Consider the following 19,384-nt stretch of genomic DNA (forward strand, 5'->3'; position numbering starts at 1 on the left):
GCCCTGGGGGAACGCTGGGTGGGTGGAAATTTGTTGATCCACGCAGAATCCAGACTTTCCACCACAGAAATGTGAGGAAAATGTGTTTGTTTTGTCAAAATCTTAGCTTTACAAGGTATTCTGGGTAACACAACTTGGGGGTAGGCAGACGAATCATCCCATCCTGAATACCCCTGGGTGTCTAGTTTTCAAAAATGTATAGGTTTGCTAGGTTTTGCTAGGTGCTGGCAGAGCTAGGGCTCAAAAACAAAAGGTAGTCTCTTTGTCCAAAGAGCGCAAGATTTCACTCGGAAATTGAGGTGCGACCACGTTGCGTTTTGCGCTGTTTCGTATCGCAGCCACTATGCCTACCCACGCAAGTGAGGTACCATTTGTTTCAGGAGACCTGGGGGAACACTGGGTGGGGGGAAATTTGTTGATCCACGCAGATTCCAGAACTTTCCACCACAGAAATGTGAGGAAAATGTGTTTTTTTTGTCAAATTCTTAGCTTTGCAAGGGATTCTGGGTAACAAAGCCTGGTGGTAGGCAGTCGAGTCACCCCATCCTGAATTTCCCTGGGTGTCTACTTTTTAAAAATGTATAGGTTTGCTAGGTTTCCCGAGGTGCCGGCAGAGCTAGGGTGCAAAAACTACAGGTAGGCACTTTGCCAAAAAAGGGTCAATTTGCAACTGCAAAATTTAGGTGTGACCACGTTGCATTTTGCGCCGTTTCCTGTCGCAGCACAAGGTCGACCCACACAAGTGAGGTACCGTTTTTTTCGGGAGACTTGGGATAATTCAGATTTTTAAATCAACTGTTATTACCTAATGAGCTTTCATGCATTTCTCCCTTTCAATGAACGCATTGTGTAAAAAAAAAAGTTTTTTGAAAAATGACCAATAATTCTCATGCTAGTATGAGTATTCCCAATTTTGAAAATTAGCAATTATATACTGTTTCTGAACTCTATAATTTGTACCCAATTCAGAAATACATAGGTGTCTTTCATACAGATTTTTCCATGTATACATTTTCCAAGACAAAATGCTCTATACCCAGTAAATGAAAAAATACCATTGCAAGTTGCTGCTCAGTTTTTGGATCTGAGTTCGTCTGGTTCTTGGTCAAACTACAAGTCCTATATATCCCCACAACCAGGAAGGTCTAACGGATGTAACAGTATATTGCTTTCCAAGAGATGTCAAAATTAGAAAAAGTTATAGGTGAAAATGTTGAGACAAAAGGCTGTTTTTTTCAACGAATTTTCAAATATTCCAATATTTTACTGTTAGTTTCTATAAAGAAACCTTCATGGATTTAGACAAATGACCCCTTTCTGAATTTAGAATTTTGTCTACTTTTCGAAAATGTACAGCTGTCCAGGATCCATTATTGCTTTCAACCTCATTTCTACCATTAACTGGGAGGAGGTGGAAAGCTCTAAAAATAGCAAAAATAGGCTATGTCCCAGAAAAATGCCAAAACTGTGTGTAAAATGTCGGTTCTCTGACAAAAGACTGTCATTCCCCAAAAGCCCAGAAAATGGAGATTTCAGCCCCACAAACCCTTTTTTGATAACTTTTTCAGGGAAAAACCCAGAGGCTTTCATTTGCAGCCCGTTTTTCCCATTTTTCTGAAAAAAACAAAAAAATCACTATATTTTGGTTAATTTCTGGGACCCCTCCAAGGGAATCCACAAACCCTGGGCGCCTTTAGAATTCACATGATGTTGGAAGAAAAGGACGCAAATTTGGTGTGGATACCTTATGTGGTCAAAAAGTTACAAGGGCCTAAGCGCGCACTACCCCAAATCGCCAAAAAAAGGCTTAGCACAGGAGGGGAAAAGGCCTGGCAGCGAAGGGGTTAATGCAATCAGAGAATTACTCAGCACAACCACAGCATCACTCAGCGCCACAACAGCATCACTCAACGCCACCACAGCATCACTCAGCACCACCACATCATCAATCAGCACCACCACAGCATTACTCAACACAGAACAATATTGCTCAGGGCCACAAAAGCATCACTCAGCGCCACCACAGAATTGCTCTACGTAACCACAGCAACACTCAGCACCACCACATCATCACTCAGCACCACCACATCATCACTCAGCACCACCACAGCATAACTCAGCGACACCACATCATCGCTCAGGCCAACAATGCATCACTCAACAACACCACAGGATCACTCAGCACCACAACAGCATCACTCAGCACCACAACAGCATCACTGAGGGACACACCAATTTCACTCAACGCCACAACAGCATCAGACAGCACCACCACAGCATCACTCAGCACCACCACAGCATCCCTCAAGGCCAGCACAGCATCGCTCAGCACCACCACAGCATCCGTCAGCAGCAACACATCATCACTCAGCACCACCAAAGCATCACTCAGCACCACCACAGCAATACTCAGGGCCACCACAGCATCACTCACCTTCACGGCAACATCACTCACCTTCACGGCAACATCACTAGCACCACCACAGCATCACTCAAGAACACCACAGCATCACTCAGTACCACCACATCAGCATCACAGCATCAAACAGCATCACCACAGCATCACTCATGGCCACCACAGCATCACTCAGGGTCACCACAGCATCACTCAGGGCCACCCCAGGATCACTCAACACCACCACAGCATCAGTCAGCACCGCTCAGCACCACCACAGCATCAGTCAGCGCCACCACATTTTCACTGAGCACCGCCACAGCATCCCTCAAGTTCACTGCAGGATCACTCACCTTCACTGCAGCATCACTCAGTACAACCACAGCATCACTATGCAGCACCACAGCATCAATCAGCATCACCACAACATCATTCTGCTACACCACAGCATCACTCAGGGCCACCACGGCATCACTCAGGGCTAGCACAGCGTCACTCAACGTCACCACTGCATTACTCAGTGCTTCTTACACTTTTTAATTACAACTTCTCAGCATGCTGCACAGCAGCCACACTTCTCTACAGCACAGCTTAGAAACATTGGCAAAGCCAATAGCTCTCCCTAAACACTTATAAGGCCCCACAATGCGTAGTCAATAGGTCTCGCCTTTGGGATATTATAAGTGTTTAGTTATCCAGCACAATATCCTTCATTAAACAACATCAAGTGTTGCATGGCTAATCACTTATAAGATCCCAAAGGCGAGACCTATTGGCTATGCCAATGCTTGTTATGTATAATGGCTAAGCACCTAGTCCAAAATCTTTTTCCTTTTAAACATCAAGATATACCCACCTTAAAACAGATTATTTAATGGGTTAATCCCCTGACACAAAGTGTTTTCGCAGAGATTTAATATTTTTGAATAACCTGTGGGGTGCAGGAAATAGGGGATTTTTAGTTGTTTGTTCAATAGAAACAAACCACTAATACAATTCCCAGAATGCATTTATTTATTTATTTATTTATTTTTTAAATTTATAGAGCGCAAACAAATACCACTAATGGTGTCTCGGCGCTATGCTGATAGAGAGGCAGATAAAGAGAAAACTTCTTTGCATTTATTGACTGAATAGCCAGGTCTTCACTTGCTTTCTAAAGATCATCAGTGACGGGCTGCATTTTATTTGATGGGGCAAGGTATTCCAGAGCCTCGAGGCAGCTACCAAGAAGCGTCTGTCTCCCCATGTAACTGTTCTAACTCGTTGAATACAAAGGGAAGCAGATGAGGCAGATCTTAAAGCTCTCTTAGGGACATAAACCAACAGTGATTCCCTAAAGAAGTCAGGTCCTTGGCTGTTCAACGCCTTGTAGATAATACACAATGCCTTAAACTTAGTTCTTTTTCTCACCGGAAGCCAATGAAGTTGGTAGACAATGTGGGAAATGGGCGCAAACTTAGGAGTTTTGGTCAGGATTCGTGCAGCAGCATTCTGCACCATTTGCAATTTCTTAAAGACCTGCTCCTGGGCATTCAACAGAAGCCCATTGCAGTAGTCCACTTTGGATAACACCAAGGAGGACATAAGTGTTTTCCCGGCAGACAGGGGAAGGAAAGGTAATAACTTTTTCACTTTTCGTAGCGTGTAAAAGGAGGAGGAGACCACTGCATTAGCATGATTGGTGAAACTCAGTTTGCTGTCGAACAGCACTCCTATGTTTCTCACCTTCGAAACTGGAGTAGGTGGATTACCCATTTCTGGTGGCCACCAGACCGGGGACCAAGCTGGTTTTAGGTCCCCAAACACCATTACCTCAGTCTTATCGGTGTTCAATTTCAGACAGTTATTGTCCATCCAGTGACTAATAGCTCTCATGCCTATCTGAAAGTTGGCCGCTACCTCACTCCCATTTTTATGCACTGCTAACACCAACTGAGTGTCGTCGGCGTATGAAGTCACTCCCATTCCATGGATTTTAATGACCCTCGCCAAGTTCGACACATAGATGTTAAAAAGTGTCGGACTTAGCGAGGATCCCTGGGGGACTCCACAAGGCAGCGCAAATGTGGGTGAATAAAAATTCCCCATCTTTACTGATTGTTCTCTGTTGGATAGAAAAGAGACCAGGAGCTCCACAGCCTTGCCCTGTATGCCCATAGCTGTGACACGGTCGATCAAGATGTTGTGATCGACCGTGTCAAAAGCCGCCGAGAGATCCAGCAAGATCAGGATTGCCGTGCCACCCTGGTCCATGATCTGTCTGATCTCTTCGGAAGCCTTTATAAGCGCCGTCTCCGTTCCATGGCCTCTCCTAAACCCGAACTGGGTGTTATCCAGCAGATTGTTGTGATCAATGTAACTGGCCAGCTGTTTATTTATAACCTTTTCAAGTATTTTGGATGGAAAAGGGAGGGCTGCTATAGGGCGATAACTTTTTAATTCCAAGGTGTTAAGAGTGGGTTTCTTTAGCAGTGGCTTTATTATATCAGTTTTCCATTTTTGAGGATAAATACCTGATTCGCAAATGGTACTGCAGATATCCTCCAAAATTGGAGCTACTACCTCGGTTGTTGATTTAATGATGACCGGTGGGCAGGGATCCAAAGGAGAACCTGACATAGTTGTTTTAATAAGGTCTTTTATTTCTGAAAGTGATGGGGGGATAAATTCATTCAGAGAAGAGGATATGAGCTGTGCGTTCTTGTGGCTCTCTGATGATTCCCCTGTTATATTATTGTTGAATTTATTATAGATTTCTGTGACCTTGGTCCTGAAAAAATCAGCCATCTGATCACAGAACTCTTGAGTAACGTCTGTAGTATTTGCTGTTGGAGTATTTGTTAGTGTTGCCACTACCTGATATAATTGTTTACTGGAATTCTGGGGTTTTTCTATCTGTTCGGTAAAATATTTACTTTTTTCCAGTCTTAACAGCTTCCTGTATATTGATAATGCTTGTTTGTATTTCTCTTTGTCGTTGTGTCGTAGTTGATTCGCCAGCACCTTTCTAGATTGCGGCATTTCTGTCTTTCTAGTCTTAGAGTTTCGGAGAACCAAGGGGCTGGTGGTGTTGCGCGATTGGGGCGCAATTTCTTAATAGGCGCTACTTGATTAAAAGTATCTGTAAGCCATTGGTTATAGTTATTTGCTGCCAGTTGAGGGTCTGGCGTTCTAGATGGCTTGTTATTTTCCAATTTCTCAGATAGTGTCTTTGTATCTATATTTTTCCAGTCCCTGCACGTTCTAAGTTGTTTTTTGGCCGAGTGTTGATTTTTATGATTTTTAACATGGACGTGAAAGACCACTACTGCATGGTCTGACCATACAATAGGGACAACAGTGGGGGAAGTAATGGCCTGGTTATTTGTAAATTAACACTGGAAAGAAAAAAAGTGTGGTAATGACACAGAGGGGCATATGTACAAGGAGTTAACATCACCAGAACGTCACTTATTTTGACATTCTGGTGGTGCTAACTCCTTCGCCTTATTTATAAGCTGCATTAAGCCACTTTTTGTGGCTTAACGCCACCTTGTAAATAATGCCCATATTTATGCAGCATGAAAGGGTCATGCAATGGGTGTTGCGTTCTGCCGCAACACCCATTGCTTTTTGATGTTGCTCCATATTTACAAGGTATGGGGCAGCACCATAAATAAGACCTTGTCTTAAACAGGAGATAAGAGAAGAATTTTTTTATTTCTCCTCGTATTTAGCTCTTTCCACGTGTGCTGCAGCACACATGGGTAGAGTAAATCGCCTGTTAAGATTGTTAATGCGCAGGAAGGTGTCCCTTCCTACACAAAAACAATTTCCCCTGCAGCACAGGCATCTTATCAAAATGGCGCTATAGTGCCTGCCCTGCCGCTAGGCAGCTTCTTTAGCGCCAGCGCTAGGGGAATTGCAGAGGTGTGCCGTATTTTTTGGATATACGGCGCACCCCTGCATTTTAAAACTGTCAGAGCACGGAGTTACCAGTTTATTGTAAATTGCACCAGAGTGCGGCGGCCTTACTAGCGCCAGGAGTTGCAAAGGTTAGGGCAGGGAAAACCCAACGATTCACATCCATCCATGCAAGACCGTGATTTGCAATGCATTTTCCGGGTTTTATCAGTCACGACCACAAAGTGCGCAGCAGAAATACTTTGTGTTGGTATTCAAGGAAAAATCAAAAGCATCCGTTCTGCAGTGGTATTGCGCACATTTTGTTTTTCTGGGGTCATTTATAGCAACGTACCTGTGTATCCCAGGGCACAATGACAGAGGTATTTGTTGATTGCATCCTCACAGCGCCCCCCATTTTGGCACGGTTGGGACTCGCATTCGTCAATGTTCACTGAGCAATTTTCACCTTTAAAAATATAAAAATATTCTGTCATGACGAAGTAGGTGCTGTTCATAAATATAATCAACATAGGAAAATTATGAGATCCTCAAAGAACGTTTGTGCCTGAATCAACTCAATATGAGTAAAACAATTTTACATTCTTAAAGAACTGGCTGAATAGGTACTGTTTAAAACAGAATAAAAATACAAGAACATGTCAAACAGTTTTGTGAAGGAAAAATGTATAATCTAGGAGTATGGGCAATGAAATCAGAATTCGGTAAACTGTCAATGGGAAGTAGTTCTCTATTAATGAATTGAAGGATACCATTTTTAAGAGTGAAAACAAAACTAAGTTTATAGATAGCCTGACATTATACCTGATTGAAATGAACTTTCTATCAGCTGGGTCAGTAGTGATTTTTCAGGATCAGGTCACACACTCGTTTCTCTGGCCCCTTCGCTTGCTGTTTGTGACATCCTTCCTGCCCTTTTATGTAGCCCTGCACTTTATGTTTTTTTCCCTCTTAGGTTCCCCTCCGTTTCCCTCTGTTACTCCATTCAATGTTTGTGTGTCATAAATGAGGGTTCTGCTGTTTTGACTCCTTTTTTCAGGTTTTCTTCATCTTGGCTTCCTTAGAATGTATCCAAGTCTTCTGTGGGTCTGCCTGCTTCCTGGAACCCAACACAAGCTGGTAAGCCTGAGGGTTCTATGCGTAATATGTGGGTGCAATATTTTGCGTGCAACGCTCCCTAAGTCATACTGTTTTTGTCATTGCATATACTGCTCTGGCTGGGTTTCCCCGCACCCTACAAATTTCCAGCTGAGGTTTCCTGACGGGTGACAAAGAGTCGACTCATTTGTTTCCCTCAGTCTCTCTTTCTCTCCATCCTTTTCCCCGTTTCCCTTGAGGCTTATCTTGACTTGCAACTATATTGGACAATGGTTCATCAAGAATTCATTTACTATAACATGTTTGTAAACAGAAACTCAATTACTAGATTCAATTAATGTAAATAAAGACTAGCATCTATAGCAAAATAAATCTCTTTTAATTATGAAAGCAATGCACAAAGACCTTAAATGGTCGAAGCAGAGAAAGAAAAATAATGCAAACTTCCCCCATGTAAGCATCATGGACTGTGTCTCTTTGAGGTTCAGACTAGAGTGCAGGGGAAGTTGTAGCAATATGTTGGATGCCTCCCGTGATTCTTAGAGCAAGGCAGTAGTGCTCCTTTGCTTGCCCACTCTGGCAAGGGATATTATTTAAACCATTTGTTTTTCATTTTCTTAAGAATATGTAGGACAATATTTGTATAAAACTCTCCTGTTTCCAGATTTTGGGATTTTGTGTTGGTTTGGTGCTGGCATGCTTTGTGACTTTGGTAGAGTGTGCCAGTGCTTGCACACACCCGACAGCCCACCGTCTCTCTGGAGAGTTCAAATAATACATATCTCTTGCTCTTGACTGCTGGCGTGAGAGGCTGCTGAGGCTTCGTGTGCTCTTGTAATTTTAATGACTGCTTTTAAAATTGTACTTTCCTGTTAGAGTGAGCGCTTTTCAGCGCTGGGCTCTCACGTGTATTTGTTCGTATTTTAAATACGCTTGCTCACCTGCTCTGATCGCCGCCTCCGGCGCAACGCCTGTTTTTGATCGCCACCTTGGCGCAACGTGTTGTACTAGCAATTTTTATTGCTCATTGCTCCTGGCACCGATCCGCCACGGCTTGTGCCGTTTGTAGCGGCGGTGGCCACACGAGCGCACTCTGACCCCCGCCCTCCATCCTCACTTCCGCCCTGCTGCCCAATTCGCAGGTTAGCGGTGCAGTGATTGAAATAGACGGCAGTATTTAAACCCGGCACTAATGTTAGTTCTATGCTAACTGCTGGCATGAGAGGCTGCTGAGGCTCCGTGTGCTCTTGTAATTTTAATGACTGCTTTTAAAATTGTACTTTCCTGTTAGAGTGAGCGCTTTTCAGCGCTGGGCTCTCTCGTGTATTTGTTCGTATTTTAAATACGCTTGCTCACCTGCTCTGATCGCCGCCTCCGGCGCAACGCCTGTTTTTGATCGCCACCTTGGCGCAACGTGTTGTACTAGCAATTTTTATTGCTCATCGCTCCTGGCACCGATCCGCCACGGCTTGTGCCGTTTGTAGCGGCGGTGGCCACACGAGCGCACTCTGACCCCCGCCCTCCATCCTCACTTCCGCCCTGCTGCCCAATTCGCAGGTTAGCGGTGCAGTGATTATCTCCCTTGGTGTATTTAATGCCTCTATGGCGGAAGCGCAGCGGACGAGCGCAGCGGGAGCGCCGACTTCGCGCCGAAGTCGTGCCAAAGTCCTGCCCGTCTGCGCCCGTCCGTGCCAGCACGGGCCTAGGGCCTAGTCCCTCTGCACATATTCCTACCTCCTACTCACGTTCCACCCTACTGCAGCTGCGGGGACCTCTGTGCCTCTCGCATACCGTTTTAAATTGCCAAAATGCTCCCATATCCTGTTCCCACTGTTCCCTTGCCTTGGACTCCCTCGATTCATGCGTTGACAGTAAATCATCCATGTTCTGGAATGTCCCCTCCCCTATGCGCTCCTTCCCTCCCGCATTGCACAATTCCTCACCCGCTTTGAGCTTCATTAGCATTAACTGTCGGTCGCTCTCAAAACACAAGAGAGATATTTTCGACCTTTTGGAGACAGTTAGTCCTGCTGCCATGTTTGTCACCGAAACTTGGCTAAATGATAGCTCTGGCCCTGATATCGCCATGGCTCTCCCCAAAGATTACACCTATGTGGGGCGAAATCGAGCACTTAAAGACGGCGGGGGAATTGCTATCATCTTCAAGAGAGAATTCTCTTGTAAATGGGAAGACCTTGACTTTCCTAACTGTGAAGCGGGCCTGTTTAAATTAACTCTCTCTCCTCAGTTTACCTTAACCGGCTCCCTGATTTACCGCCCGCCTGGCTCAGCTAGCCTTTGGGCTGCTTCACTTCCTGAACTGATTGCCCCTTTCTTAGCACTTTCTACCAACTTCACTATTGTTGGGGATGTAAATATTTTTTCAATTCGGCTTCTTGTGCTATTGCTAAACGCCTTATACAGGATCTTGAAGCCCTAGACTTGCATCTCCTCAATTCCGACCCTACTCATAAGGCCGGTAATCTTCTAGATCCCATCATTTCCAACTTGACTGGCATTTCCTATCAATCCTCTACCCCTGTTCTCTGGTCAGATCATTTTATTGTTATTTTCTCCATTAAAACGTGCGTAGTTGACTCTTTCAAGCCAGACCCTCCTCACAAAGCTAGCAGGAACTGGAAACGTCTAGATCTTAACAAATTAAACTCTCTCCTTGCCAATTCTAAACCTTCGATTTCCAACATGACTATCAAAGACCTACCTGCTGTTAGATCATGGTTAACTACTGCTTTGGATTCTTGTCTCCCTACCCAAAAAAACAAATCTCAAATTCATCACCCCCGGCACCCTGGTTTAACGACTCCCTCCGTCTTGAAAAATCTAACTGCAAAAAACTGGAACGGATCTGGCGTTCTAATTATAACCCTCAGCATAAAGCAAAATATAGGTCTGCTCTTAAAATCTACCATGAGGCATGTGACACCGCTAGAGCTAACTTTGCCAACAGCACCATACTTACGGCTCAAAACAGGCCCAAGGCCCTGTTTAAAATAGTTAAGGAGCTCTCAGGTGCTTCCTCTGCTCCTAAAGATCCCTGTCTAGACACTGCACAGTGTAACGCTCTAGCCAACTTCTTCCGTGAAAAAATTGACAAAATCTATGCCATTTTTAATTCTACTCCAGCCGCCCCAAGTTATGCTGCTCAAGATCCTTGTAACTCTCCCCCAGTTACTACTCCCTGCTCTCTGTTTCAGCCACACGAGATTACCACCACCCCACTTCATGCTTGGGATCCTATCTCCCCCACGCTTCTAAAAAAATATCTTCAGGACATCAAATCTGGCTCCCCCCTCGACCCTCTGCCCCCTCAAGTTCTGAGTTCCCTTGACCCAGCCCTACTCCACATTATTTTGGATGTCCTAAACGCTTCCCTAACAGAAGCGACTGTCCCAAATGAATGGAAGCACGCAATGGTGGTACCATTACTAAAAAAGCCCAACGCAGACCCCAATAATCCTTCCAATTTTCGCCCTATTTCTTTGCTTTCCTGCTTTTCCAAGATTTTGGAGAAACATGTTAATTGTCTGCTTAATTCCTTTGTTGAATCCACGAATTTTCTTCATGGTTCGCAATCCGGGTTCAGGGCTGGCTTTTCCACGGAAACAACTCTCCTTGGCGTGTCAGAAACCATCAGACGCCAAGTGGATAATGGTGAGACGGTGGCACTCATCCTGCTTGATTTGAGTGCCGCTTTTGACACCGTCTCCCATTCCATCTTATTGTCCACCTTGGAGGCAGTCGGTGTCGGTGGTACCGCCCTGGCCTGGATCGCTAATTTTCTTTCTGACCGCACGTTTCAAGTTTTCTCTTCCACTTCCGCTTCTTCTATTCTCCCTTCTTCTCACGGTGTTCCCCAGGGATCTATTCTTAGTCCCCTTTTTTTTAACCTTTATGTGAGGCCTCTTGCTTTCCTAGCGGAGCAAGCTGGTCTCACAATTTATTCCTATGCTGATGACACTCAAGTCATCTACTCACTTTCCACTAATAAAAACCTCTCTTTTTCCTCTCTCCAAATTGGGCTGAAACACATATCAGACTGGATGCTGAAGCACAAACTAAAACTAAACGGGGACAAAACTGAGCTGCTCCTGTTTGGCCCAGACACCTCCCTCTGGGGCCCACATCATTGGCCTCAGGAGATGGGTCCTCTACCCATTCCATCAGTGTCTGCTCGCAATCTTGGTGTGATCTTCGACAACCAACTCACTTTCAAACAACACGCTGTGAAAGTCTCAGCCACCTGTACTACCATCATCAGGTGGCTGAGAAAGATCACCGGGATGCTGCCTGCGGACACCTTGAGGACCGTAGTCCAGGCTCTTGTCATCTCCCGCCTGGACTATGGGAACATCCTTCTCTTAGGTGCCGCCAAAGAGGTAACCAGGAAGTATCAGGTGGTACAGAATATGGCAGTCCGCCTGATCTGTCACCTTCCCGCTAGATCCTCGGTTACTCACCATATGCGGAACCTACACTGGTTGCGGATTGAAAGCAGAGTCAATTTCAAAGCACTTTTCTACATGCATAAAATCATGACGGGTAGAGCCCCCCGCTATCTCTCTGCTCTGGTGCAGCAATATATCCCCCCCGTACACTCAGGTCCTCGACGCAGAATAAATTTAAGATCCCGCGCATCAACAGAGCCAAAATGGGAGGACGCTCGTTTTCCCTGTTGGCCCCATCCTTATGGAATTCTCTTCCTCAATCTTTGCGCACTGAATTGTGCTTTCTGAAATTCCGTAAGGGAATAAAAACGTGGCTTTTCAACAAGTAATGTTTGATCTTATGTTCCTCCCTCCCTCTCATCGTTCAGTTTGCCCTAGCGCCGGGAAACCTCCGGGTAGCTGCGCGCTCAATAAATGTAATTATAAATAAAATAAATAAATAAATTGACAGTACCTGTGAATCCTGGCAGGCACTGGCAGATGTAGCCCTCAGCTTCCAGGTAACTGAACTCTGCCTGCAGTTCAGGTAGAAGTCCATAGTTTGTCTGATTTGACCGTTCGAAGCAGAGCGCTCCATTGTCGCACGGGCCATCAGCACACTCATCTATATCTATTGCGCAGTGGTACCCTGTATAGCCTGGAGGAGACACAAAGAACAGAATACAAATTAATCAGTTTTTTTTAATTTTAGGGTAGTGGTTTTTAAGCATCACTAGACAGAAACAATTGAAGCATATCCTTTAAAGAAATAGACCTTTCAGCAGGCAGAAGTTGTTGGATTCATCACAGACATAATAACATCCCATCACATTTCATTACACTGCCAAAGGATGTGCTTCCACTGAAATGTCTTGATAGCGAAGCATCTATTTAGTACAATGTGTGATGCAGCGATCCCCCTTATGCAAAAGACTCTTGACCTACTGCAGTGGTAGCCAGATCGGTGTCTAATGGTGGAAATGCCAGTGTTACTCTGGCCAGTAGAGATGGCACGTGTTGCACAGGTGTCCAGCAGACACCAGTGCACAGCCCAGGCTGCTCTGCAGCTTCCTTGAGTTCTGTAACCTCTGACCCCTCCTTGCCTAGGTCCTGTTCCTTCCCCCGCTGCTTTTTGGGTCTCCTGTCTTACATTCCGCTCTCTCTTTCTCATCCCATTGGCTGCCTCACCCTCTACCCCTCTACCCCTCTTTACTCCCTTCAGAGGCAGCAGAAGTGTGTTAGGATTCGGTCCCCAGTCCTCTTTTGATGACCATATCTTCGCCGTCACATGACACGCCAGCTGTATAAAAGGGAGTCCTATCATAGTGTCGTTGCTTGTTATTGCTAACCTGTGGGTTCCCGCTATCTTGGTTCCTGTGAAGCTGTTGGTTGTTGCTGATTTTCACGGGCTCGTGAGAATCGTTGGAGTATTACCTTTTTTTTCCTACCCCTTGCCATGAGTGCCGCTGTTGTTACCTACTTGTTCCTCCCTCCTGTTCCCTAGTTTCCCCTTCCCGTGTCCCTGTAGTTAGTTAGTTAGTTTGTTTACTTGTTTTGGTTTTCCCCGTCTCTTGTTAGAGATTCACCAACGACATCCAGGGGCTCCTGTTTGTCAGACACTATTTGGTGTCTTTTTTTTCTTTTGTACACGAGACGTTGTAAGACCAAAAAGTAACGGATGCTAGGCGTTCACGTTGTATACAAGTCTTGTGGTAACCAATCCGCCTCGTTATAGGCAGATATGACGTTTGAGCCGTATCCCGGCTGGGATTACCTTTCGGTCATTTTCCCGAGAGACGAGTTGTTATCGTTTCTCAACACCCTAGGTTATCCCCCTCACTTCCCTTTTTTGAGACACAGGGTTTTTTTGTTCATGCACGTTATTTTGGCATGTTTTTTACCCTGTGAAATCCCTTCACGCCCAAACCTAAACACCCGAATAACTAGTCTTGTTTCTGCAAGATAAACCCCCTCAGAGCAAACCCTGCATTTGTTTCTGGTAAGTGCATGTGTGGTGAACTGCTGGATATGGTCTTTTGTTACAAAGGTAGGATTGGGGACTGAAAGTTATTGTGTGGTGTATCTTTTTGTTTCCCTGTCTATGCAGGTGCGGAAGCGAGGAGGAGGGTGTTATTTTGATCTACGCTCTACAGGGGTGGACGGTTTGGTGCCTTTATTTCCACCCCCTTTTCTGGTTCATCGGTTTACTCATTTGTACCATCTAGTGAGTGACCGGTGAGTCGGGGAAGTGGTTGGGACACGCGTCGTTCCTGCAGTGTGTGGGTTGGGCAGGAGCCTAACAGAATAACAAGCCCACGTTTAAATACACTGCCCGAACTTGGATGGATGTGGATGGAGGAGCCATGGCAGGGGCTGAAGCCCCCACCATGCTTGACATAATGGGTGCCCTAGCCGCCTTACAGGCCCAGGTGCAGGATTTAAGACAGGAGAACGTAGGGTTGAGACAAGAATTGGGGGCAGTAAGGGCACGTGAGCCCGTTCAACCTAGAGGTCCGACACCCATTATACAGCCGGCTACGTTCCAGTATGGAGGGGCGGGACAGAGTAATCCTGGAGGCGGTCCCCTGTTGCTATCACTGTGACATCCCCTGTTCCTGTTCCCCTGGCTCAACCCGAACAATTCTATGGAGACAGTGGGAAATTTGGGATGTTCATGAATCAGTGCCAGTTACACTTTATGTGTAGGCCTGGTGCCTTTCCTGACGATGCGGCAAAGGTAGCCTTTACGCTTTCATATTTGGCTGGTACTGCTGCCCAGTGGGCTATCCCCTTAGTTGAAGGCAAAGATCAGGTGTTGCGTGATTATGATGCTTTCAAGGAGTTGATGCGGGGGTTATTTGCCAAACATGCATTCATGCAAGCCAGTGACTCAGAATTGCTGAAATTGCGACAGGGCAGACAGGACCTCCTGACATATATAGCGACCTTCAATCGGTTGAACTCAGAGACTCATTGGCCAGCCGAAAAGCGGACCTCATTGTTTTACCAGGGTCTTAATGATGATCTGAAGGATGTGGTGTCACAGGTAGTGGATCCACCGGAGGAGTGCGCCGCATTCATAGACCTGGTGGTTAAACTGAACCATCGGCTGTCAGAGCGACGCGGGGATCGTGTACGTTTTCAGGTGTCCCGAGGAAACTTCATGAAAACGGAAGTTAAACCGTCCCTTGGGGAACCGAAGTCTGTACCGGAACCAATGGAAATAGGGGGAGTAAGGGGGCCTCTGACTCCTGAAGAAAGGAAAAGAAGAAGAGATAAGAATCTATGTCTCTATTGTGGACAGGGTGGTCATTTCGCAAGGGAGTGTCCCGCCAAACCATCAGGCGGAGGGTATGGTAAAAAGGTGGCATATGTACAGGTGGAAAGGTCTCAACTTCCTGAGCACATAAGGGGTCAGTATGAGGTGTTGGGGGCAGTAGATTTGGCGCCCAGACATTTTGTCATTTCTGCCCAGCTGTTGTTGGCCGCGCAAAGACGGGTACCTGTATCGGTGCTGTTAGATTCGGGTGCCACTGGCAATTTCATTGACATCTCCCTAGCCGAGAAGTTGGGTGTACCTTGCCAGTATAAGAAACAACCGGAGCCTGTACGAGCGATCGACGGAACAGAGTTGTCATCAGGGTGCATCACCAGACAGACGGTGCCTTTACGGTTGTTATGTGACAACGGACACTCGGAGCGAGTGGTGTTTGATCTGATTGATGCGCCTTCCTTCGGTTTGGTGTTAGGGGTGCCTTGGCTCCAGGAGAACAATCCCAGGATTGATTGGGTGCAGCGTCTAGTAACTCTAGATTCGCATTATTGTTTGAGGCATTGTTATAGCGAGGCCAGCGAGAAGGTCCCTCCGTTTTTCTGTGCAGCCATGGAAGAAAGTGGGGTACCAAGGTAGTATGCGGATTACATTGATGTCTTTGATAATGGCAGCGCTCAGAGTTTACCACCACACCGGTCTTTTGACTGTAGGATCGATCTAGTGGAGGGGGTTCCTTTGCCCTGTAGCCGTGTCTATGCACTGTCTGAACCGGAGGAGAAACACCTCAAAGAACATCTGGATGAGATGCTAGATCTAGGATTCATCCGTCCTTCTTCTTCGCCCGTGTCTTCGGCGATCTTCTTTATACCAAAGAAGGAAGGCACCTTGAGGGCGTGTGTGGACTACCGGACATTGAATAAGGCCACAGTTAAGAACAGGTACCCTCTTCCTCTCATCCCCGTGTTGCTGGATCAACTCCGCAAGGCCACGGTGTTCACAAAACTGGACTTGCGTGGAGCCTACCATCTGATCCGTGTGCGGCCCGGGGATGAGTGGAAGACGGCTTTAAAAACTAAACACGGGTTGTTTGAATACTGTGTGATGCCGTTTGGCTTGTGCAATGCGCCAGCGGCGTTCCAGTATTTCATCAACGAAGTCCTGAGTGAGTACCTGGATAGAACTGTAATTGTGTACTTGGATGACATCCTTATCTTTTCAGAGACCAGAGTAGAACATCATAAACATGTGCAACAAGTGCTGCGGAAATTGCGGGAACATCGGCTTTATGCCAAACTTGAAAAGTGCCAGTTTGATGCGGTGGAGGTGGAATTTTTGGGATTCCTAATATCAGCAGAAGGAATACGGATGGACCCAAAAAAGATACAGGCGATTTTGACCTGGCCGGTACCAACCAGGGTGAAGCACATACAGGTACTTCTGGGGTTCGCCAATTTTTACAGGAGATTTATCGCTCGTTTTTCTGATATCGTGGCGCCGACGACACGGTTGTTGCGAAAGGGGGTCCCTTTTGTGTGGTCCCAGGAAGCTCAGAGCGCTTTTCGGTTGTTGTTAAAGACCTTTACGACCGCTCCTGTGTTGACCCATCCTGATCCTGCTTTGCCTTTCTTTGTGGAGACGGACGCTTCCGCGGGTGCAGTGGGTGGGCTACTGTCACAGAAGGAGGAGGGCACAGGCCATATGCATCCTATTGCCTATTTTTCGAAGACATTGTTACCTGCCGAACGCAATTACACGGTGGCAGAACGCGAGTTGTTGGCAGTGAAACTGTCCTTTGAAGAATGGCGTCACTATCTGTGGGGGGCCCGACATACGATCACGATTTATACGGACCACAAGAACCTGGAGTTTTTTAGATCAGCCCGGGCGTTGACGCCAAGACAGATGCGATGGGTCTTGTTTTTCAACGAATATGATTTTATCATAACATACAGACCCGCTGCTCAGCAGATCAAATCTGACGCATTGTCTAGGATTCATATTGATCCGAAGGAAGTGAAATCAGGGAAGGAAAGTAGACCTATGCTTGATAGCAGGAGGATTGTGAGTGTGGCTTCGGTGGAAGAGTTTGCTTCTAAGGTGAAAGATCTGTTGCGCAGGATGGATTTGGGCCCATGGTTACAGCTGTCTCAGGTGGTGGTCCGGGATGGGTTGTTATATCAGGGTGATAGGTTGTTTGTTCCACCCGAGTTGAGACTAAAGGTGGTGAAGTGGTGCCACTCCTCCTCCTTAGTCGCACATCCCGGAATGGGTAAAACGAAGGAGTAGTGCTTAAGGTGGTTTTGGTGGGAGACTGTGGCACAGGATATTCAGGGGTATGTGTCAGCTTGTCCTGTTTGTGCCATCAATAAGCCCTCACATAGTAAGCCCTCTGGTCTGTTGCAGCCATTGACGGTACCTCCTTCCCCTTGGCATACTATCAGTATGTATTTTGTCACGGACCTTCCTTTGGTGTCCGGATTCACAGGCATCCTTGTGGTAGTAGATTTGTTCACCAAAATGGCTCACTTTATACCACTTAAGAAGATTCCAACAGCTAAGGAAATGGCCTTGGAGTTTATGACTTCGGTCGTAAGGTTACATGGGTTACCTACAGCAGTAATCTCAGATAGGGGGGCGCAATTTGTGTCCCATTTCTGGACGGAGCTCTGTCTGGTGCTCAAGATGGATATACAATTGTCATCTGCGTATCATCCCCAGTCAGACGGGCAGACAGAGCGCACCAACCAGACAATGGAACAATACCTGAGGTGCTTGATTACATCCCTGTCGTGTGATTGGGTGATGGCATTACCCATAGCAGAATTTGCTTATAACAATAGTGTACACACGGCCCTGGGAATGACACCGTTCTTTTGTTCTATGGGATACCATCCTAGAGCCCTAGCTATCCAACCCACTGGGCACATGCCAGCCATTGACGAAGTGTGTAAACGATTGGGTGACATCTGGGAAGTGGCTAGGGGTAGGTTACAGGACGCCAAGGCGGCTATGAAAGTACAGGCGGATCGCCATAGGGTCTCGGCCCCTGGTTATAAGATGGGCGATCAAGTATGGTTGGTTTCACGTAACCTGAGACTACAGGGGTCACGCAAACTACAGCCCCGGTATGTAGGCCCTTTTCCAGTTGTACAGGTAGTCAACCCTGTGGCGATGAAGCTGTTATTGCCATCGGACTATAAGATCCATCCAGTATTCCACACCTCATTGCTGAAGCCCTTTGTTCCGTCAGATCAGGTCTTGCCCCCTCCCGCCCCGGTGTTGGTGGATGGTCAGGAGGAGTTCGAAGTACAGGCCATTCTTGACTCTAGGCGTAGGAGGGGAAGGTTGTATTACCTGGTAGATTGGAAGGGTTATGCCCCGGAAGATAGGACATGGGAGCCAGCTGGAGGGGTGAATGCGCCCCGTTTAGTGAGGTTATTCCATAGACAACATCCCCGGAAGCCTAGACCTGTGGGGAGGGTCATTGGGGGGGGGGGGTACTGTTAGGATTCGGTCCCCAGTCCACTTTTGATGACCATATCTTCGCCGTCGCATGACACGCCAGCTGTATAAAAGGGAGTCCTATCATAGTCTTGTTGCTTGTTATTGCTAACCTGTGGGTTCCCGCTATCTTGGTTCCTGTGAAGCTGTTGGTTGTTGCTGATTTTCACGGGCTCGTGAGAATCGTTGGAGTATTGCCTTTTTTTTCCTACCCCTTGCCCTGAGTCCCGCTGTTGTTACCTACTTGTTCCTCCCTCCTGTTCCCTAGTTTCCCCTTCCCGTGTCCCTGTAGTTAGTTAGTTAGTTTGTTTACTTGTTTTGGTTTTCCCCGTCTCTTGTTAGAGATTCGCCAACGACATCCAGGGGCTCCTGTTTGTCAGACACTATTTGGTGTCTTTTTTTTCTTTTGTACCCGAGACGTTGTAAGACCAAAAAGTAACGGACGCTAGGCGTTCACGTTGTATACAAGTCTTGTGGTAACCATTCCGCCTCGTTATGGGCGGATATGACGTTTGAGCCGTATCCCGGCTGGGATTGCCTTTCGGTCATTTTCCCGAGAGACGAGTTGTTATCGTTTCTCAACACCCTAGGTTATCCCCCTCACTTCCCTTTTTTGAGACACAGGGGTTTTTTGTTCATGCACGTTATTTTGGCATGTTTTTTACCCTGTGAAATCCCTTCACGCCCAAACCTAAACACCCGAATAACTAGTCTTGTTTTTGCAAGATAAACCCCCTCGGAGCAAACCCTGCATTTGTTTCTGGT

The 19,384-nt window shown here is 46.5% G+C and overlaps 1 protein-coding gene across 1 annotated transcript in view; it reads right to left on the bottom strand.

The window, feature by feature from the left end:
- Positions 1 to 19,384, bottom strand: part of LOC147710270 (protein crumbs homolog 2-like) — a 356,125-nt gene that overhangs the window by 159,994 nt on the left and 176,747 nt on the right. Inside the window, exons 5-6 of the mRNA XM_086920950.1 lie at positions 12,320 to 12,502; positions 6,636 to 6,749 (exon numbers count right to left, since the gene is read on the bottom strand). Of these exons, the coding sequence (XP_086777076.1) occupies positions 6,636 to 6,749; positions 12,320 to 12,502 (297 nt within the window). The remainder of the gene's footprint in view (positions 1 to 6,635; positions 6,750 to 12,319; positions 12,503 to 19,384) is intronic.

This window comes from Lissotriton vulgaris, chromosome 5 (assembly GCF_964263255.1).
Source record: "Lissotriton vulgaris chromosome 5, aLisVul1.2, whole genome shotgun sequence".
Taxonomy (NCBI): domain Eukaryota; kingdom Metazoa; phylum Chordata; class Amphibia; order Caudata; family Salamandridae; genus Lissotriton; species Lissotriton vulgaris.